Source organism: Brassica napus, unplaced genomic scaffold (genome assembly GCF_020379485.1).
Source record: "Brassica napus cultivar Da-Ae unplaced genomic scaffold, Da-Ae ScsIHWf_1307;HRSCAF=1866, whole genome shotgun sequence".
Classification (NCBI taxonomy): domain Eukaryota; kingdom Viridiplantae; phylum Streptophyta; class Magnoliopsida; order Brassicales; family Brassicaceae; genus Brassica; species Brassica napus.
In genome coordinates, this window is record NW_026014722.1 from 3,145 (window position 1) to 26,612 (window position 23,468).

General features: G+C 40.5%; 1 protein-coding gene and 1 long non-coding RNA gene across 2 annotated transcripts; both read right to left on the reverse strand.

The window, feature by feature from the left end:
* Positions 1-1,497: 1,497 nt before the first annotated feature.
* On the reverse strand, positions 1,498-2,384 carry LOC125596837. Its single transcript, XR_007331276.1, has 4 exons — positions 2,209-2,384; positions 1,963-2,057; positions 1,823-1,892; positions 1,498-1,754 (listed from the first exon to the last, which is right to left on the reverse strand). It is a non-coding gene; the product is annotated as an uncharacterized LOC125596837 (long non-coding RNA).
* A 19,295-nt stretch (positions 2,385-21,679) lies between these two features.
* Positions 21,680-23,391, reverse strand: LOC125596839. Its single transcript, XM_048771858.1, has 4 exons — positions 23,005-23,391; positions 22,805-22,882; positions 22,170-22,266; positions 21,680-22,072 (listed from the first exon to the last, which is right to left on the reverse strand). Exons 1-4 carry the CDS (start codon positions 23,359-23,361, stop codon positions 21,777-21,779), a joined length of 828 nt encoding a protein of 275 aa, XP_048627815.1. The 5' UTR covers positions 23,362-23,391; the 3' UTR covers positions 21,680-21,776.
* Positions 23,392-23,468: the final 77 nt, after the last annotated feature.

Sequence of the window (23,468 nt, forward strand, 5' to 3'; positions counted from 1 at the left end):
GTATATTATGTGGGTAATTATAACAAAGTTGACATAGACTAGTGCTCTTGCCCATGTAACTTTGCCTTTTCAACTTGGCTTTGACTCGCAAGAAATACAATTCTCTATGTTTTTCGATTTAATGGGTATCCGATTGATTCCGGATAAAAACGAATGTGGATATATATATATTAATATCCATTGGTTAAAATCATAAATACCAAAACTAAGTCGAACCGGTCCATTTCGGATCGGATCGTATTCTGTTCCGGTCAAAAGTCGTAGGCGGCATTCTTTTTGAAACCAACGATTATGAGATAGTTCGAAGGAAAGGAACAATATCTTGTTTACCTAAAACATCCCTTAGAGAATGAAATTACTAATCCTTAACTTTCTCTTTAGTTCAATTCCCAGACTACAAAAAGTAGGTTCGAGGTTAAATACAGAGGAAATTGTTGCAAAGTATATCAACAAACACAAAAAAAAACAAAGGAAACCAAAATACCTAAAAGAAAGACGTCTAAGAAACAGAGTCATGTTCCGTTTTCAATTATCTCAAAACGTGTCAAATATGATCCATCTTAGGTCTTACCCTCATTTACATCTTCTACTCTATCCTCCACCTAAGGACTGCCAAAAAAAACCTTTTCTTAAAAGACCTTTTCTTAGAATCCATCAGAAATGGTGATCATGGCAAAAGTAAAAATCCATCTTACCTATAAAAAATTGTGATACAGAAGAGAACCAATTCAAAGCCTGAACAAAATGAAACAACAACTTGAGAAGGCTAAAAGGCAACTCGAGAGACGTTTAGGTTAGGTTCAAAGAAAAGAAGAAAGAGAGATGATTATAACCTGTCACATATTTTTAGGAAGATGGAGGAGGATAATCCTCATATATCCAGGTTGAATTATCTGAATTTAGCAATAACATTCCTTTTATCCATTCTATTCGAACAATTTGCTCCTCCAAGTCATCACAGCAGCTTCTATAGACTCTGATTCCATGATATTCAACGCAAGATCTTGGTCTCCTACTAACTTCTTTGTGGGTCTCAGCTTTTCTTCTTCTTCACTGCTAACTTCTTTGTGGGTCTCTGCTTTTCTTCTTCTCTAGTTTCTTCAGCTCCTATATCCAAAAACCATCTAGGAATGAATTAACACCTCAAACATTTGGAAAAGATCTCGTTGAATCGAACCTTCATTAGGAAGTTTCATTAGCTTAGCACACTGCCTCTTTTCACCATCCTATAAAGAAAGATTGATTTCAGAAACAACACGAGGAACAACATAGTCAACACTCCGTAAGGGATACTTTAGTAACCTTAGAGAAAGGCACAATCCATCCATCTTCAAGTGACCATTCCAATGAAGGAACCAAATCCTTAAACATAGCATCGTAGCTTTTTCCTTCGCCATACGGTTCAGGCACCAATTCAATCTACAAAAAGATGCAAAAATCTAGATCTCAAACAGCCTCTAAAAGCACATTTTGCAACAAAGTTCAAAACTTTCACATACTTAGCCGTTTCATCTTCTTCATTCACTTCTAGAACCGTTCCAGACCAATAGCAATCGTCTTTCCACCAGTCCACCAAGTCACCCACCTTCCAAAGACCACGAACAACAACAACTTCTTCTTCTTCTTCTTCTTCTTCTTCTTCTCCACCACAACCTTCCTCATTTTCATGAGACTGACGGGGGCGTATGGGTCGAACCATTAGGATATTCTCGCTCTCGCCTTGGCGTTTTTGATATACTTTGTTGTGTGTATTCCTGAGGCATTTTCAAAATGTTTTAAGCATCTAAAAAAACATGAAAACCCAGAGGTTTGCAAAACCAACCTTCTTCTGTGAAATCAAGATACTCCAAATCGTAGAATAATGCTCTCCCTTTGTTGAATATCTTTGTAATCTGATAAAAGAAAAGAACATAATGATGAGTCTTCTTTCGACACGGATACGGATAAGAAAATGAGGAGTACCTTGCATCGGAACCATGCTCCACGAAACCCCAATTCGAAAGATCTTGCTTCGATGGTGTCACCGACTTCAAACGGTAGATCGATTTGAGACATTTCTGCTCAAATTGTTAACGAAGGTCCAATATTAACATACACGAAATACAAAGGAGGAGCCTCGAAACTCGAAACTTGCAGCCACTAAGATTCGAGTGACGAAATCAGATCCGCACTGTATAAATGAAGTATAGCGATTAGAAAAGAAGTCACCGTTGCATCCCTCTGGGACTTGCACGAACCTCCGATTTATCGTTTGGAATAAACCCTAATTGACTGCTACTCTCTCTTTCTCTCTCTCTTTTTCTCCCAAACTTTGAGAGACCTCACCGTCGGAGTCAAAGGGGGGGAGTATCCGGGTGACGGGTGATAAAACGCTGTAATACCCCCTCAACAAAAAATAATATTTGTTATAAATAACTTATAATTTATATAATCGAAAAATTTAAATAAGAGTAGAATTTAATACGTGTAGGAAGCAAATAACGCTAATATAAGGTAGAGAATTTGTTATAAGGAAGAAGAGAAGAAGATGTAACGGTATCTTACAAATGATCGAAAAACTTCATATTTATAAAAGAAAAATCACTGTGCAAATAGTGGCAGTAGGACCCACATCTTTTATTATTTCAACATATGTGTGCGCCTCTTTGTTTGAAATTAAGTTTCGTAACACTCCCCCTTGGGACCGGTTTCACTCTCCGCTCTCGCTTAACGTCTTTGTTGCCTCGTTAAAAACCTTTCTAAGAAAACCCAATGGGAAAAACCATAATTAAGTAAAAAGATTACAACTACGTAAGCTCCCCCTCGATTGAGCAGTCATAGATCCTTCTGATGACGCATTCCAATGTTATGGACATGTTTTTTGAATACCGAAGTAGGAAGTGCTTTTGTGAAGAGGTCGGCTGCATTGTCGCATGATCGGACATATCTTACTTCAATCTCTTTCTTCTTCTCGAGCTCTTGAGTGTATGAGAAGAACTTTGGATGAATATGCTTTGTTTTATCGGTTTGATATATCCTTCCTTCGTTTGAGCAACACATGCTGCATTGTCTCCATATAGAATAGTTGGCCCCGTACTTTTGTCAATCCCATTACTTGAACAAATGTGTTGGCTTATTGATCTTAGCCATACACATTATTTACTTGCTTCATGGAGTGCGATGATCTCAGCATGATTTGAAGAGGTAGCCACAAGCGTTTGTTTCTGAGAACGCCAAGATATAGCAGTGCCTCCGATCATAAAAACATATCCTGTTTGCAATCGGGCTTTGTGTGGATCTGAAAGATATCCTGCATCTGCAAAACCAACCATTTGACCATTTGAATCTTTAGGGTAAAATAAGCCTAAATCAATAGTCCCTTGTAGGTAACGAAAGACATGTTTAATTCCATTCCAATGTCTTCGTGTTGGAGATGAGCTAAATCTTGCTAGAAGATTAACAGCGAATGATATATCAGGCCGTGTACAATTTGCAAGGTACATCAACGCTCCAATTGCACTTAGATATGATACTTCCGGACCAAGTATCTCTTCTTTTTCCTCAGGTGGTCGAAATGGATCACTTTCAATGTTAAGTGATCTGACGACCATCGGAGTACTAAGGGGATTAGATTTATCCATATTAAAGTGTTTCAACACTCTTTGGTGTATGTAGATTGATGTACAAATATACCATTTTGAAAATGTTCTATTTGAAGGCCAAGACAATACTGTGTCTTTCCGAGATCTTTCATCTTAAATTCTCCTTTTAGATATTCTGATGCCTTTTGTATTTCCTTCTGAGTTCCAATAATATTTAGATCATCAACATATACCGCGATTATCACAAATTCGGATGTTGTTTCTTGATGAAAAACACATGGGCATATAGGATCATTCACATATCTTTCTTTGTTAAATGTTTGATATCTTGCATATTTCTAATGTTTTATCCATTCACCCATGTGCATTTTGATCATATAGATTAGGATTTAGCCATGTTAGGTTGCATTTTGCATACATGAGTCCTTATCAGGTATTGGAGTACCACATGGAGTTCTTGGAGACATTTGGGTGCAATTGGAGTCCAAAAGAAGTGTTCAAAGTGATCATTGGGCGAGCACCTTACCGGAGCGACCAGTCCGGAGCGACACCGTCAAGTCGCTCTGATCTCCCCATCAGAGCGACCTTACCAGAGCGACAAGGAAGAGTCGCTCGCGTTTTGGTCACCCGGAGATGCGAGAACGAGTCCGGAGCGACCTCTCGCAGCGACACAGCGAGGTCGCTCCCGAAGCATGGAGCGACTACTCGGAGCGACGAGCGGAGGTCGCTCGCGTTTTCATGTCCGGAGCGACCTCTCGCAGCGACACAGCGAGGTCGCTCCCGAAGCATGGAGCGACTACTCGGAGCGACGAGCGGAGGTCGCTCGCTTTTCATCACTCGGGAACGCGAGAACGAGTCCGGAGCGACCTCTCGCAGCGACACAGCGAGGTCGCTCCCGAAGTATGGAGCGACTACTCGAGCGACGAGCGGAGGTCGCTCCGCGTCTTATTTCCGCTCGAACTTATGATTTCTCAAGGGCCTTTTGGTCATTTCATGATGCACGTTTTTATTTTCTAAACCTATGTTTTAATACTCTGTAAGCCACCAGGAGGCAGATCATCTTTGTTCTTAAGAAAAACACCAAAAAACTCTTGGAAAGTCATCTCCTGAATCAATTGATCAGTTTTGTTATTGAAATTCTGTGTTCTTATATTTATTTCTTTGTGTTTCTCTACATGATTAATCTGAAATCCAGCATGAGTTTAAGAGGAATCATGGAGATTAGTGAGTAATCCCCCTTTGAATTCATGGGTAGGGACTGTGGGTGTCAAAAAACCCAATGGTGGGTCCGAAGACGCCTTAAAGCTCAAGCTATTCCCTTTTCTTTGGGGGATAAAGCACGTCAGTGGGAGAAGTCTCTACCAGCGAGACTCTATCACCACTTGGGATGATTGCCAAGAGAGCATTCTTGGAGAAGTTCTTCTCTACTTCAAGAACTTGCTAAGCTGAGAAATGAGATTTCCAGCTTTCAACAGAAGGGCTTGGAGATTCAGTGAAGGCCTCGGAGAGAGATTTCAAGGGCTATCAAGCTCAATGCCACACCAACCATGGTTTCTCTAAGGACGAGTTTTGCTGAGCACATTCTACGTGGTGCTCTTCCTAATACAAGCCCAGACTTGATACAGCTAGCGTCAATGGGTTCTTCTTGGGGAGAAACTGAGGAGGATGCCAGAGGAGCTGTTACAACATGGTTAAAAGTGATGCAGTCTACAGTGGAGACCACGACAGAGGTAGTAGAAACATATGATAAGCAGACGAGGAAGGAGTTGAATGCTCTACAAGATTAAGATAGACATCCTCATTGCTGACAAAAGCTACCCAAGAGCAGCTGCACTGTTGGGCAACCCAAGCCAAGAGGACCACCAGTTGTTGTCCATGAAGTTGAGGGTTTGGAAGGTCAGGAAGAGCCGCTGTGTTTTCATCAACACAACAATGGTAGCTGGTACAAGAAAGAGCCCAACTTTCAGTACAACAAACTCAACCAGACAAAAATCCTATTTTCCAACAACCCAACAGAGTGGTTATCAGCCTCGGAATAATCAGCAAGGCAGCTATCAACCTCAGCAAAACCCTCTCCTGGTTTCAACAACAAGGGCAACAATTCTTCCCAACAGCAATCTAATCCCTCTACCTCAACTCCTCAGGTCAACACCACTGAAGCTCTACTGAAACAAATCCTGAGTTCTCAAACAAGAAGGGAGAAGTATGTTGGCTATGAGTTGAAGGAACCTTCACTCAAAGATTGATGGGAGCCACAATGAGCTCAACAACAAGTTCGAGCTTTGGAGCAAACAGTTTGCTGCCATGAACACTCAAAAAAATCGCCAACAAGGTTCTCTACCTGAAAAATCTGAGGCAAAACCCAAGAAAACCATGAAATCTATCACTCTCAGGAGTGGTAAGGAGTTACCTCAGAGAACTCTCACCAAGGATGCTGAAAAACAAAGTGAGGGGGTTGCCATCAACATAGATGATTGAAGTGTTGATTGTTGATGAGAAGATCAATGACGAGATCTTATAGAAGATAGTGGAAGCCAAAGGAAAAGGAAAGGTTGGAGAAGAGAAGAAAACAGTTAAGGATGGTGAAGTTGTCACTCCTGCCAGTGAAAGTTCTTTTGTTCCTCCTGCCTATGAGCCCAAGCTCCATTCCCAGGTCGATTCAAGAGGCCGCTGCTAGAGAAGTACCAAGCTCTATTTGAAAAGCAAATGAGTGAAGTCCAGATCACAAATGCCCTTATGATGCTTTCATGCTGATCCTCAATACAGCAAGTTCCTGAAAAGATGATTGTAGCTGCAAAGAAAGAAGGAGATGGAGGGCATGGTGATTCTCACTCATGAGTGCCAGTGCTTATTCATTCAGGAGGCTTGTCATTCCAAAGAAGCTAGAAGATCAGGATGCTTCACATTACCTTGTGCTCCTTGGGACCTATGGTATTTGATAGATGTCTCTGCGATTTGGGAGTCAGCGTGTCAGCTTGATGCCTCTATCTGTTTGCTAAGAGCTCGGCTTCACTCAGTACAAGAAGTGTAGACTTTCTCTGGTATGGCTATCGTTCAGTGAAGTTACCCCTGTGGGTATCTTAGAGGACCTCCCAGTGATGGTTGGAAATTATGAGATCCCTACAGACTTTGTGGTGCTTGAAATGGGTGGAAGAAGAAGCTCAAGACCCTTAATCCTTGGAAGGCCTTTCTAGCAACAACATGAGCTATTGTTAATGTGAAAGAAGGCATGCTTGATCTCCATCTGGGTAAAGGGCACATTCTCCCATTTTGACATCAAAGAGTAATGAGGAGGCCAACAGTTTCAAGGTCAAGTGTTCTACATTGAAGAGATGGACGCCCTTGCTGCTGAACTCCTTGAAGAATGTCAATAGAGGACCCCTCTACAGCATGCTTTGACTGTAGGAGAGAGAGGCTGTGGTGATTGAGAACCTGGAGAGTACTGCCTACGGGATGATGTTGGATTCACACCAGGGTTTGTCAGTAAGGATCCGTACGAGGAGTTTTCCACAGATGGTTCACCAAGAAAGTCTCAGCCACTCAGCAAGATGACACCCAGCAGAATGACTGGAGTGAGCTTAAGGCACCTAAAAGTGGAGCTTAAACCTCTACCCCATGGTGTAAGGTATGCATTCCTTGGTCCTAATGAAACTTACCCTGTCATTGTGAGTAGTGAAACTTACTGAAACTGAGCTGTTCTGAACTTTTGAAAACGCTTAAAAGATTTTAGAAAGGCAATAGGTTACTCACTGGATGACATCAAGGAATATCACCCTCTTTTGTGCATGCATAGGATACATCTTGAGGATGAATCAATGACTTCTATCGGCATCAAGAACGGTTAAACCCTAACCTGAAGGATGTTGTAAAGAAAGAGATTCTTAAACTCTTAGATGCGGTTGTTATTTACCCTATCTCCAGATTCTAAATGGGTATCACCTGTGCATGTTGTACCAAAGAAAGGTGGTATCACTGTGATTTAAAAATGACAAGGATGAATTGATACCAACAAGAACCATCACAGGTCATAGAATGTGCATTGATTACCGAAAACATAAAACTCCGCATCTAGAAAAGATCATTTCCCATTACCATTTATTGATCAGATGCTTGAGAGACTTGCAAATCACCCATTCTACTGCTTCTTGATGGGTACTCAGGATTTTCCAAATCCCCCATAAACACCCATAATGATCAAAAAAAAAACGACATTCCACATGTTCCCTATGGTACCTTGCATATCGAAGGATGCCATTTGGTCTATGTAATGCTCCAGCCACCTTTCAAAGGTGTATGATGTCAATTTTCTCTGATCTGATTGAGGATGTTGTGGAGGTATTTATGGATGATTTCTCTGTCTACGGATCTTTATTTTCTGCTTGTTTGTCAAACTTGTGCAGGGTCCTACAGAGATGTGAAGACACCAACCTTGTGCTGAATTGGGAGAAGTGTCACTTCATGGTCAAAGAAGGGATTGTGCTGGGACACAAGATTTCAGAGAAGGGGATTGAAGTGGATAAAGCGAAGATCGATGTTATGGTTGGTTTGCCCCCACCAAAGACAGTGAAAGACATCCGGAGTTTTCTAGGTCATGCTGGGTTCTACAGGAGGTTCATCAAGGACTTCTCCATGATCACTAGACCTTTGACCAGGCTGCTGTGCAAGGAAGCCACTTTCAGTTTTGATGTGGAATGTCTACAAGCTTTCAAGAAGCTGAAAGGTGAACTCATTAGTGCTCCAATTGTCCAGCCACCTGATTGGGATCTCCCTTTTGAGATCATGTGTGACGCTAGTGACTATGCTGTGGGAGCTGTTTTGGGGCAGAAGAAAGATGGCAAAACCCATGTGATCTACTATGCCAGCCAAACCCTCAATGATGCTCAGATACGGTATGCCACAACAGAGAAGGAGATGCTGGCAATTGTTTTTGCCTTTGAGAAATTCAGGAGCTTCTTGGTTGGGTCTAAAGTCATTGTCTACACAGATCATGCTGCTTTGAGACACCTTTTGGCCAAGAAGGATGCAAAACCCAGGCTTTTGAGGTGGATCCTTTTGCTTCAAGAGTTTGATATGGAGATTAAAGACAAGCCCGGAGTTGAGAATGGTGTAGCTGATCATTTGTCCAGGTTGAGGGTAGAGTCTGGTATTCCTATTGACGAAGGACTTCCTGAGGAGCAGATCATGGCTATTGAAGCAGTGATAGCAGTTTGTGAGACTGGTAGGAAGCTGGAAGAAGTCAAAGCAACAGAAGAGAAGGAACCTTGGTATGCTGATTTGGTGAACTACCTAGCCACAGGAAGAGAACCTTTGAATCTTGTGGGCTATGCCAAGAAGAAGTTCTACAAGGATGTGAAGAGATACTACTGGGATGAACCCTATCTCTACATTCTCTGCAAGGATCAGCTTTATAGAAGAGTGGTTGCAAATGAGGAGATTGATGGGATCCTTACACAGTGTCATGGATCATCTTATGGAGGCCACTTTGCCACCTTCAAGACAGTTGCGAAAGTACTACAAGCTGGATTCTGGTGGCCACATATGTTCAAGGATACACAAGACTTTGTCTCAAAGTGTGATTCTTTCCAAAGAAGAGGAAACATCACAAAGAGGAATGAGATGCCTCAGAATCCAATCCTTGAAGTTGAAGTGTTTGATGTGTGGGGTATTGACTTCATGGGACCGTTTCCATCATCTTTTGGAAACAAATACATCCTTGTGGCTGTCGATTATGTCTCCAAATGGGTGGAAGCTATTGCAAGCCCCACCAATGATGCTAGAGTTGTAACCAAGATGTTCAAGAGCAACATTTTTCCAAGGTTTGGAGTCCCAAGAGTTGTGATCAGTGACGGAGGTTCCCACTTCATTAACAAACTGCTTGAGGGACTTCTCAAGAAGAATGGTGTGAAGCACAAGGTGGCAACCTTTTATCACCCCCAAACAAGTGGCCAAGTTGAGATTTCTAACAGGGAGATCAAGTCTATCTTGGAGAAGATTGTGGGGATCACAAGGAAGGATTGGTCCAATAAGCTAGATGATGCACTTTGGGCTTATAGGACAGCGTACAAGACACCACTGGGCACCACACCTTTCAACCTAGTGTATGGGAAAGCTTGCCATCTGCCAGTGGAACTTGAGTACAAGGCACTATGGGCAATAAAGTTGCTGAACTTTGACATCAAGAGTGCCAAGGAGAAAAGGATTTTTCAGCTACATGAGCTTGATGAGATAAGAATGGATGCTTTTGAGAACTCAAGGATCTACAAGGAGAAGACTAAAGCTTTCCATGACAAGAATATCCTGAAGAGAGAATTTAAAGAAGGAGATCAAGTTCTTCTCTACAACTCTAGGCTGAAGCTATTTCCAGGAAAGCTTAAGTCAAGGTGGTCAGGTCCTTTCAAAGTCAAAGAGGTTAGGCCATATGGAGCAATAGTTTTGTGGAGTACTGATGGAAGAAACTTCACAGTCAATGGGCAAAGGGTTAAGCTCTACATGGCTACTGCACCAGAGGAAGATGGGGTTTCAACTCCACTGTCTGACCCTACCCCGGCCTAATCCAAAAAGAGGCAAAGTCAAGCTAGAGACTTAAAACAAGCTCACTTGGGAGGAAGTCCCATGCGTATCCTTGTATATATTGCATTGGTATTTTCATTTTCATCTTATAAAAAAAAAAAAAAAGGGGGAGGGGGAGAGAGAAGTCGTGTGCAGGTGCTTGATCGATGCAGGTTCGAGCAATTGTCGTGCGTGGGAGCGACCTCACACAGCGACACTTCGAAGTCGCTCCAGTTGGGAGCGACGTTACGGGAGCGACACCTCGAGGTCGCTCGGCTTAAAGACGTTTTGTGCTCCAAACACGCTCTCGGAGCGACCTCTCAGAGCGAGCACATGAAGTCGCTCCAACTGGGAGCGACGTTACGGGAGCGACACCTCGAAGTCGCTCGGGTTTTCGTCGTCACGGAGCTCAAAAACTGCCTCGGAGCGACGTCCTAGAGCGACACCTCGAAGTCGCTCCATCTCCAGAGCGAGGTTTCGAGAGCGACACTCCAGAGTCGCTCGCGTTTTCGTCGAATCACGACGCGAGAGAAGGACTCGGGAGCGACCTCTCGCAGCGACACCCTCACGTCGCTCCCGAACCGGTCCAGGTAAGTTTTCTGACTCTAAACCCCGATTTACTTCAAGTAACCCGACCCTAACCACCCTAGACCAAACCGGACGACCCTAAACCTACCCCCAGCCCCCGCGAATCCATCTCTATCACTCTCCCCTCCTCGCAAAAACTCTCAAACTCTCTCAAACTCACCCACACCAAAAATCCCAAACCTTTCTCAATTCTCACCCAAATCGACTAGTTCTTGTTTCTAAATCCAAGCTTTCGCCCCTGTAGCCTATTCCTCACCACCCATTCACCATTTCTTTTCATCCAAAGCAAGGTATTGAGTTTTAAAATTCAAATTCGTAGGTCCATGAACCCTAGGATTTAAAAATCGAAATTTGGTCATTTTCTTGCTAGATTGTGGTGAAATAGACTAGGGAAAGCTTATCTATCAAGTTGGGTTGTCGAATAAACGGTGAAATTGAGTTTAATTTGCACTTTGGCAAAGTTAGGGTTCATGGATTTGGGGGTTTTCGAATTTCACCTTAATTGGGTGTGTCTGTGAGTGAACTAGATGCGTTAAGGTGTTACAAGAGTGAGAATCATTGCATTGTGTTGAACTTGAGTTTAAATTGATAATTCATTTGTTAAGTTCACTTTTGCAAATTTTCACTTGCAAAGTCTTGCCCTTCTTTACTTCCATCTACTTATCCCTTTTCAAGTTTTTAATATTTCAGGTGAAAATGGTTAAGAAGACAAAGGGAAAGTTGGAAGCTGAGAGGCAAGAAGCTGAAAGACAAGAGTTTGCACTAAGAGGAAAAGCTTTGCCCTCCGAGCCAACTGGCTCAGGGACGCAGAAGACTGTTCGACAGCAGACCTTGGCTGCAAGGAAATCGAAAGAACAGGAGAAGAGGGCAGGGAAAAGTGTAGCAGTTCCCATCCATGAGGAAAGTGAAACTGAGAGTGCTGATGAGCAGGCACCTACGAAGAAAGCCAAGATGTCCAAAGGCAAAGGGGTTGCGGTTGATCGAGATAGGGTGAAAACTCCATCTGTGGAGGAGCTGTATGATCACTTGAAGAATGAGGTCACTTGGACTCCAACCAGGTTCGCCGACCTTGATCTGCTGAAGGAGTTGGGTCTTGACTCTGACATTGAAGAGATGTTAGGACATTTGAAGATGCCAAAACTCCTCACCATGGCATATCCTTTCTACAAGGATGTCACTTGTCAGTTCTTATCTTCTCTTGCGGTCACTTACCACGACACCGCGCATGTGAGGCAAGGGTGGGGAAAAATCAGTTTTAAGGTCAATGGACGAGACTACAACATGAACTTCAAGGACATTGGAAGAGTCATGGGGTTCCAAGACCTAGAAGACCACTCCCTACCCAAGTGTGAGAACCTTCCCACGGAGCTTTGGAAGTTGATCACTGGAAACAAACACACTACCGGGGCTGACAAGAATTCACACATCCGACACCCGTCCGTATGTTACCTCCACAGGATGCTAGTCCATGCATTCTACCCACGGAAGCAAGCTGGTACGGTTACTGAGGAAGACATGCGACTGCTCTGTCCGGCTATCCGTCCCTACGCCCAACCTGGAGTTTTACCCCTTCCCAACACCGACATCTATGCTACCTTCGGGATGGTCAGTTTCTTTGTGGGTCGTCTCCAGCACTACAGAGACTGGGCGTGGTCCACCACTGACTCGCGCCCAAAGATGGGGATAGGTGGAATGATCACACCACTGCTCCAATTTCTGAATGTTCCCTTGGGAAAGGACGCAGTGGGACCGAAGTTCATTGATGGCACCTACTTGAGGATTGCTACCTATTTTAGTGGGATGTATGGGAAGGACTACGTCTACCACTACTATTTGCAGGGCAAACCAGTCGAAGTGGTTCTTCCAAACCGGAACCTGACGAGTTTAGAGATACCTGGAGCTATTAGCTTCAACATACCCCAGGAGTACTTTCTTGGAAAACACGGGCCTCTCGATCCAGTTAATGCTGCTCCATCAAGGAGAAGAAGTGTTCCTACGCGACATGACTCGCCTGTTGCAGACCCTTCTGAGCATATCTATGGACCTCCGCGCTACTACTTCAAGCCACATGACGGAGTTCTTCCCCCTGGAGCTCTTCGTGATGCTCATGACCACATTAGTCGCCTTCAGAGGTGGAACAAGGCTCAGGACAGAACGATAGAAAAGCTGAAGGATAAGTGCAAGGCGCTAAGCAAGATGGTAAAGAAGCAGGCAAAGACCTCAGCCAAATTCATGAAGAAAGTAGCTGATGTCTTAACCAGGGGGGGGGGATAGCTGGATGTAGCTCAGCAGACTTTGCTTTCGCGAACACCTCGAACCCCCAGCCTCCACCTCCGCCTGATGCTCTTGGCTTCCCCCTCACTGCTGCGCAGCTTCAGCTTAAGCGGAGGAACCCACCCACTCAACCTTCCATTTCCGGTAACAAGTCCCCATCCCTCGCTTCTTCTGATAGTGAGGACGAGATTGACGAGGTTGAGAGCCACCCTTGGTATGGAGGCTCCGGTTCAGCATCCGGTGGTTACTATACCACCATCCCACCTGACGACGACGATGCTGGGGCATCAGCCCCCACCTACTATCCATAGGAGGTACTTCTTTCTCTCCCTTGTATATACCATTCCCTTTTTGCATATTAGTTTTCATTTCGGTATCTCTCTCTTTACTTGACAACACAGAGACTGTGTAACTCAAGTTTGGGGGAGGTACCAAGCATTTGATCATGTTTGCTTTGATGTTGTTTCATGAGTCATGCATTGCATACCTATTTGCATAAAAAAAAAAACAAATTCATTCAGTTTGCATCATTTTGCATTTCTAGGAGAGTCTAGGGCATATAGGTTGCATTCACTTGCACTGGGAGCAATGATTTTAAATGCCTTATAAAGAACACTACGTTTCACCTGAAAAGCTATGCACCTCTCGAAAAGACTTGTATGTTTCGTGCCTTGAAAACTCTTCTTGAAATTTGTTGATTGCTGAAACCTACTCTTTGAAGCCAACTACAACCCTATTTGAACTAAACGAAATTAATGCTTCTTGCTTAGGGTCCCTTGTGTACCGAGTCATGGCTATACACACTTGAGTTGTCACATCTTTTATGCCAATCTTTTTTGACAAACTCTAGTGGTAGACCACTCCCAAAAACCTTTCCCTCCTTTTAAGCTTTCATTGTTTGATGAGTGAGGCCTTCTTAGGAAAGTCTTACATGTGCATAATGTTGAGAGTATCGGGAACGACAATGCTTGATCTTCATTCTTGCTAGATTAGGCACATCATTGTCTAGCCATAGATGGGGGTGAGTGTTGTAAAGTTTGATTTGGGAGTTTGAGAAAATGGAAGGAAAAGAGTGAACTCTTGTGCTTAATTGGCTAGTCTTTATGGGATAAGTAGAGAAACTTCTAGCTCAGTTTATGAAAAGTCTTGGCCCCCGAAAAAAAAAAAAAAAAAATAAAAAAAAAGAGAAAGAGAAAGAAAAAGAAAAAGAAAAAGAAAAAAAAAAAAAAAAAAAGAAAGAGGGCTAGCAAAACTGCTTAGAGCTAAGTTTTGTTTTGAAGTTAGAAAAATCCTTATGAGATTTCAAAGAAAAGAGTTTTGTCGTGCAAGGTGTTCTTGAGATCTTTTGGTGAGAGATGTGAGTTGGGCTTGACATTTGGGAAAAATTGTGTAATTGTATGTTTGGGAAAATGGTAGAACAATGGAGATTGAGCATTGTATGCATGAGTTGGTCTCTTTCTTAGATATATTATGTGCAATGTCAAGGCTACTTGTTTCGAGAGTAAACCACCGTAAAGATTTTATATTTCGAACCTTTTGATTCACCTCCTTTTGATTCACCTGAATAAAAGCCTTTCCTTACCCAAATGACTTGGACCGACTGACCATTTGCAAGAATTCACTAGATGTTTTGTGCTTAATGAATGTGAGAGTTGGTTGATTTGAATGTGTGGATGCTTGATGACGAGTGTAGGGACAAAAGGAGTTGAGATAGGCCTAGAGAAGCTAGAGTGTAATAAGAGAGTGTGCTAATCGTGTTTGCTAGTTGTGTTTCTTTTGGCTATGAGCTCCCACCTTCAAACCTCTCTCCCTATGAGTTCTAGAAAGTTCACTTGTGGACAAGTAAAGAACAAGTTTGGGGGAGTTGATATCTTGCATATTTCTAATGTTTTATCCATTCACCCATGTGCATTTTGATCATATAGATTAGGATTTAGCCATGTTTAGGTTGCATTTTGCATACATTAGTCCTTATCAGGTATTGGAGTACCACATGGAGTTCTTGGAGACATTTGGGTGCAATTGGAGTCCAAAAGAAGTGTTCAAAGTGATCATTGGGCGAGCACCTTACCGGAGCGACCAGTCCGGAGCGACACCGTCAAGTCGCTCTGATCTCCCCATCAGAGCGACCTTACCAGAGCGACAAGGAAGAGTCGCTCGCGTTTTGGTCACCCGGAGATGCGAGAACGAGTCCGGAGCGACCTCTCGCAGCGACACAGCGAGGTCGCTCCCGAAGCATGGAGCGACTACTCGGAGCGACGAGCGGAGGTCGCTCGCGTTTTCATGTCCGGAGCGACCTCTCGCAGCGACACAGCGAGGTCGCTCCCGAAGCATGGAGAGACTACTCGGAGCGACGAGCGGAGGTCGCTCGCGTTTTCATCACTCGGGAACGCGAGAACGAGTCCGGAGCGACCTCTCGCAGCGACACAGCGAGGTCGCTCCCGAAGTATGGAGCGACTACTCGGAGCGACGAGCGGAGGTCGCTCCGCGTCTTATTTCTGCTCGAACTTATGATTTCTCAAGGGCCTTTTGGTCATTTCATGATGCACGTTTTTATTTTCTAAACCTATGTTTTAATACTCTGTAAGCCACCAGGAGGCAGATCATCTTTGTTCTTAAGAAAAACCACCAAAAACTCTTGGAAAGTCATCTCTTGAATCAATTGATCAGTTTTGTTATTGAAATTCTGTGTTCTTATATTTATTTTCTTTGTGTTTCTCTACATGATTAATCTGAAATCCAGCATGGGTTTAAGAGGAATCATGGAGATTAGTGAGTAATCCCCCTTTGAATTCATGGGTTAGGGAGATTAAGGGTGATTAGGTTAGAGCTAGGATGTTTTAGTGTAGATCATTCATATTTCCTTGCTAGCAGAGTGAACCTAATGCATCTTCTGAGTTGGCCACTCAGTTGTTGATTCTTAGGCATTTCTCACCCGAAAGGTGTTCGAGGAAATGCCCGAGACAACTCTTCCTAGCTTTTAGCATACTTTGCCAAAGACATTTGTTGTTAGAGGTGCTAAGATAGCCATTGGACTTGCTAGTTATGATTACTTTCATATCGTTCAACCAAAGACATTTGATGCTTGGATTGTGTTAGTAAATGAACATTCATCTAGACATAGAGTTTGTTTAGGATTGTGTCTAAGCTTAAGGTTGATAGTTTGATTGATCGTTTGCCATCCTTAGTTCGAAACTTGATCACCCGATGTCTAATCCCTATATCCATGAGTTCTCTTTTCCCATAGTTAAGAGAGTATCATTTAGTTATCCCTTTTAGTTAGTTATAGTTTAAAAACCCTTTTAAAAACCATTGGTTGCACTTAGATTAAGTGATTACTTGCATTCTCGGTGCTTTCACATCTCTCAGAACTGGTTCGACAATCATTTATACTACAACATTTGTCTTAGGAGCCTTGAAAACTCCTAAGATCAATGTTCACTGAGACGATTGTACCACATACGTCCAGATTGTTTTAACCCATATAATGATCTTTGCAATTTTATTGCACATAACTCTTTAGGTTTGGAACTTAATGCTTTAGGCATTTTAAATCCATTAGGGATTTTCATGTAGATATCAGTATCTAATGATCCGTATAGATAAGCTGTAATAACATCCATGAGACGCATCTCAAGATTTTTATCAGCGGCTAGACTCATCAGGAATCTAAATGTGATCGCATCCATTACAGGAGAATATGTTTCCTCATAATCAATACCAGGTCTTTGAGAAAATCCTTGGGCTACAAGGCGAGCTTTATACCTTGTAATCTCATTTTTCTCATTTCGTTTTCGAACGAAAATCCATCTGTACCCAACTGGTCTCACATCTTCAGGTGTGAGTACAATAGATCCCAACACTTTTTGTTTGTTAAGCGAATCAAGTTCGATTTGTATTGCTTCTTTCCATTTATTCCAATCATGTCTCTTTTGACATTCATATATGGATTTCGGTTCTGGATCATCGGTATCTTCATTTACCTCATTTGACATAAGATATGAGAAAACAACACCAATGTCATCATTTTCATTCCTTTTCCATATCTTTTTATTATGGATGTAATTAATAGAAATCTCATGATTATTTTTCGATTCATGATGCTCTGATTCATCAGAATCCTTATCATTTATTTCTTCCAAAATATTTTCTGCTATTTTGGGTGCATCATATATTTCAGCTTTCTTCTGTTTCCTAGGATTTTTATCCTTAGAACCAACAGGTCTACCACGCTTCAAGTGTGTTTTTGGCTCTCGTGTGTCATCCTCCTTTTCTTGTTCATTTGGCATTTTGATACGAGCAAGAGCATTTGCAGCTGGTATATGAGATTTAGTTACCGTCTTGGTATCTGCAAATGCATCAGGTAGCTGGTTAGCTATACTCTGTAAATGCATAATTCGTCGAACTTCTAGTTCTGACTCTTTAGTAGGAGGATCAAGATATAACAATGATGGTACACTCCATTTTATATCACTTCCAACATTTTTGTTTTCTCCCCCTAGAACTGGGAATACATTTTCGTCAAAATGACAATCAGCAAAACGTGCTGTAAAGACGTCACCAGTCTGTGGTTCTAGGTATCTTATAATTGATGGAGAGTCACAACCAACATATATTCCCAACCTTCTTTGTGGTCCCATCTTTGTTCGTTGTGGTGGTGCTACAGGCACATATACTGCACAACCAAAGATTCTTAAATGGGAAATATTTGGTTCTCGACCAAACGCTAATTGTAGTGGGGAATACTTGTGGTATGCACTCGGTCTGATTCGAATGAGTGTTTCTGCGTGCAAAATAGCATGTCCCCATACAGAGGTTGGAAGTTTTGATCTCATGATCAATGGTCTTGCAATCAGTTGCAGACGCTTAATTAAAGATTCGGCCAAACCATTTTGCGTATGAACATGAACCACAGAATGTTCAACTTCAATTCCCGTTACCATACAATAATCATTGAATGCTTGGGATGTGAATTCACCAGCGTTGTCTAATCTAACTTTTTTAATATTATAATCAGGGAACTCTGTCCGCAGTTTGATTATCTGAGTTAGAAATCTCGCAAATGCCATGCTTCGAGATGATAATAGACAAACGTGTGACCATCTACTGGATGCGTCAATTAATACCATAAAATAGTGGAATGGTCCACATGGTGGATGTATCGGTCCACATATATCACCTTGAATTCTTTCAAGGAATTTTGGTGATTCTTTATCAATTTTGGTTGGCGATGGCCTTACGATCAATTTTCCTAGAGAACATGCAACACATGTCATTTTATTCCCTTGAGAAATCTCCTGGATTTTCAGTGAATGACCATGTGAGCTCTCTATGATTCTACGCATCATTGTGGTGCCCGGGTGACCGAGGCGATCATGCCATAAATTAAAATCTTTTGGATTTTGTTTTACCATAAAATTTGATTCGATTGCATTGATATAAGTATGGTGTAATCCCGAAGGAAGTTCTGGAAACTTTTCCAATATGTGTCTTTTGCCAAATTTATCAGAAGTTATATATATACACTTCTTTCCATTTTCAGTTACAGACTGAGTATCATATCCTTGACGATATATGTCTTTAAAACTCAACAAATTTCTTCTGGAATTTGGAGCATATAGTGCATTATTTATGGAAATTTTTGTTCCATTTGGCAATGTAAAGTTTGCTTTACCATTTCCTTCAATCACGTCTACAGGACCTGATATTGTATTGACAATAATTCTTTTTGGTTTTATATTTGAGAAATATATATTTTTTCTCAAGATAGTGTGCGTTGTTCCACTATCTAGTATACATATCTCTTGAATCTCTTTCTTAGATTTTGTTCCATTTGCGTTTTGATCCATTTCTGAAATTATCATAAACATTAAACAAAAGTGAAACGTGAAATTTATTCATTGATTATATAAAGAAAACACACAATAATTATACATATATTGTTGTTAAAACAACATTATTCTTTGAAAACATAATTATTATAGATTACAAATGAGGACTATTCAGTAGTGTTATTAGAAACATTTCCGTACTCTTCAAGAGTATTCTAGTCCAGCTTATTTGCGAAATCAGAGGATTCAAGGTATGAGGTCCCTTCAACGTTTTCCGTGAGGTTCACCTCTTTAGCCTTTCCTTTTATGGACTCTTGATATAACTTGCACAAATGTGGGGGAGTACGACAGGTACGGGACCAATGTCCTTTACATCCACATCTGTAACATACAGTCTCACTTTTCTTTGTGGTATCCTCTTCGGTTTCTTTGCCTTTAGGAGGTTGTTCAGATCTAACCCATTTGTTAGATCTAATACTTTTAGGATAGTAAGGCTTTCCACGTTTGTTGTTGAAACGCCGACCACGACCTCGGTTGGTCTAGTTTCTCCTTTCCGAATATTCTACCGCCGTAGCATTCACTTCGGGAAATGCCTTGGCTCCCGTAGGTCGGGAATTATGGTTTTTGATTAGTAACTCATCGTTCTTTTCAGCCAACATGAGTGTTACCATCAATTCAGAAAATTTGGTGTACCCACATTTTCTGTAAATTCGGGATAAGACGTTGTGTTCTTTGTGGAAAATATTGTATGTCTTGTCAAGCATTTCTGCTTCGGTGACAGGGTTACCACAATATTTTAATTGTGCAACTATCCTCAAGATAGAGGAATTGTAATCTCTAACCCTTTGGAAATCCTGAAACCTCAGGGTTTTCCACTCTTCAAGAGCGTGAGGGAGATTGATTTCCTTTTGATTATCGAATCTGTCTTTCAAGGCTTGCCATAGTACGGCTGGGTCCTCAACGTCTCCATAGTGGTGAGTTAGATTCTCATCTAAATGCTTCTTCAAGAAGATTATTGCTTCGGCTATATGCTCGGGTGGCGATTTGTTACCGACTTTTATCGTTTCGGTTATCTTTTTTATTACAAGATAAGGTTTCACATTTGTGACACATCTGACATAATTTTCGCCGGTTATTTTCAGAGCCGAGAACTGGAGTTTCTCGATGTTTGCCATTTGTATTTCTAAAACACAAAATAATAATTTTATTAGAACTTCATAATTTAAAAACCGTTTACATTAATCATACAAACAATAACAAGTAAATATAATGTAAACAAACATAAGGCGATGTTAATGCCAAAATATTCATCAGTGGTTCCTCCAACAAAAATAAAATACATAGCCGAAAAAATATAAATCGCACATAAAATTAAAGCTAAGCGACTCATCTTCATTGCGATTGAAAAACCGAAATATGGCGATTTGAAAATTTTGAGAGTAGATGAAATGTTTTGGATGAGTGAATGAAGTGAAGAATGAGTTGTATTTATAGATGAAAATCACTGTTCATGACCGTTGAAAAAGGGTAAAAATTTGAAAAATTTTCTTTGTGACCTTTGGGGTTAAATCGAGTGCATCGAAAATTAGTCTGAAAATATCGTATTAAACGATCAATCAAATCTATTAAATTTCATAAAATTTTGATAAAAATAAAAATTATGGTGAATAAATATTTTTTGTTATGATAATAAATTATGCGACGGCTCAGCCGGTCAATGCAGAATAATAAATAAATTATACGGCGGCTCGGCCGACCAATTACCAATAAACAAAATATAAGGCGTCTCAGCCGACCAGTTAACAACAAACAGAAAATAAAGGCGGCTCGGTCATCCAGTTAACAATAAATAGAATATAAGGCGGCTCGGCCGACCAATAAATTAATTAAAATATTAATAAATAATATATGCGGTATTCCGGACATTATAACATAATATAAATAATAGTACATGCGGTATACCGAACATTATAGCAGGGTATATATGATACAATAAATTTTACCGAATTGCAGAACGATCGTGCTGATAACGTGTTATGAAATAACTTATAATTTATAGTATCGAGAAATTTAAATAAGAGTAGAATTTAATACCCGTAGGAAGCAAATAACACTAATATAAGGGAGATAGTTTATTATAAGGAAGAAGAAAAAAATGTAATGGTATCTTACAAATTGCAAATAGTGATAGTGAGACCCATATCTTTTATTATTTCAACATATGTGTGCGTTTTTTTGTTTGAAATTAATTTTCGTAACAATATTTTAATTTTTTAACAAAGAATTATTTATTATTGATTTTTGGGCTAATTAGTTTTTTGAGATTAAAAGATCATATTACGTTAACCGAATTTATTAGTTTAACATGGTTTGATAGTCGTTTTCTGGAGTGGACTTCACAGTCAGATTTTCTCAATTCTGCTTCAATTATCCTCCTATCGGACTTGTCTTTGCGACGCTCTGTGACATCTCAAACTGTTCTCTGGTTGTTTTTCTAATAATCTCTGCTCTGATTGCAGTTTTCGAGAACAAGCCAAGTTGCGATCTACTGTGAGTCTGTAATGAAAATTTTACATTAGCTAAGCTTTAATCTTGATAAAAACAAAAAAAAAGAAGCTAAGCTTTAATCATGTCTGTCTTTAGGATTGTGATTAAACCTTATTTGTTTTAGGTTTTTCAATAGCTTTCAGGGGGCTTTCTGAGACATCTATGCTCTTTGATTAGCTATTCAAATGCATTAGGATTTTATTTCTTCAAAACTGATTGTATCTCTTTATGTCAAAATTCACATTCATATCAAAATAAAAAATTTAGAAGAATATTTTTTTTCTGAACCATCTGAAAATTTTATACATATGAAAATGAAACTAATGGAAAATATTTATGTACTAAACTATAGTTTTATACCACAAGCTGTTTTTCTTTAGTAACTGACGACAATCCTATCTATCAATTAAATTCTTTCGCCGGTTTTAGTAGTTCGTGAAGAAGACAATTTAGACAAAAGGAACATAGAAGCCGATAAAATGAAGAGTGATGCAGCAAAACAAGCGAGGTCCATACATGTCACCAATGGTGTCGTCTTGAACTTCTCCATCATCCCAACGTGAAGTATCATTACCACCGCATACCCTATTCTGGCCTTTACTTCACCAATCGATTGGTTGCTTTGGTTTGTTTTGCAACTCACAAACATGTTGTAAAAAGCGTTTCCTAGAACTAGCATGGATGTGCCGAACAAGAACATATCTGCAGTTTTAGAGATTATAAACAAAGATGGTCAAGGTGCTTTCACTCTAGAAAGTCATGCACACCACTCAATGAGTCATCAGGATTAGAGCAATACCAATGGCTTCGATTAAAATATGAACTGTGTTACTCTTTACTCCATGCGACAATCCCTTAAGATAATGTGAATAACATTCTAGGACACGAGAGCAACCCTGTAAATCGCACGTAACATTAGATTTCAACTGATTCGTGTCATCGAATAATAAGATAGGTTATGTAAACTTCTATCCTATTTTTTATTAAAACGAAATTTTGAAAACCTATTCATTTTGAACGGAAAATAAAAATTGCCCCTTCTAATAAATTGGACGGAAATTAATCCCTTTTTGTCAAACCGACAAAAGTTATTCTATTCATTTTGTGATGTTTTTAAATTCCACATATTTAGAAGGGGATTTAGTTGGGACCAATATATCTGTACACCTTTGTGTGGATTTGAATAGTTAGAGATATTTGAGAAATATAAGAAACTGAAAAGAATTTTTTTTTCATTTTACATGTTTTTTACTATAGTAGTCATTTTTAGCTGAACAGAAATGTGATATATTGGATCATATGCATAGCTACAATGTAGTTCAACAAAATAGTTTCCACTGAAGAAATATTTTGATTGGATTCATGAATGTTTTATTACACGACATTATGTTAAAATTATATTTTGATATAATTGAAGCTGGAGAAGAAAACTACCTCAAAGAAGCAGAGTACAGAACCTAATAAAGTTCCAGCAACGGCAAATAGGGTGTAGAATCTGCAGTCAAGTATCACCTGCATCCAATTAGACAATTAAAATGGTTTCACAAAATGTTTCTCTATAAAATGATGAAATATCCAAATAAATGATCCATGCAAAAAAAAAACTTTCTATATTAGGAGATAAGTAGATATACCCTTTCTATATTCCTCTGCAACTGCAGTTTCCATGCCCGTCTTTTGATGGCTTGCCTTAACTCCGTGATAAAAATATCAGTTACATGTGATACAAGAAACACAGAATCCATCAGTCCTCGTCTTACTTCAGTCTTATTTTTGATCACGATCTCTGAAGTAGGCACATAAGCTTTCACCTCCACCGAAGATTTTCTATCTTTATCTTTAATGGGCGGTTTCTGATTCTGACCCCCCAACGAGCATTTCAGGATTCTTGTGCGTGACAGGGAACACGACGGCGAAGAAGAAGAAGATGATGGACGAAAGAGATCCGACGGTTTTGAATTACGACGCAATAGTAATCTAGTGGTGGTCATTGCTCTATATTTGCTTTATTTTTCGAAGCTTTCGTAGGTCTATACCACATATATATATACAACGACACATATTTGTGCAATAAAGTGCAAAACGATGCCTTGGTGTG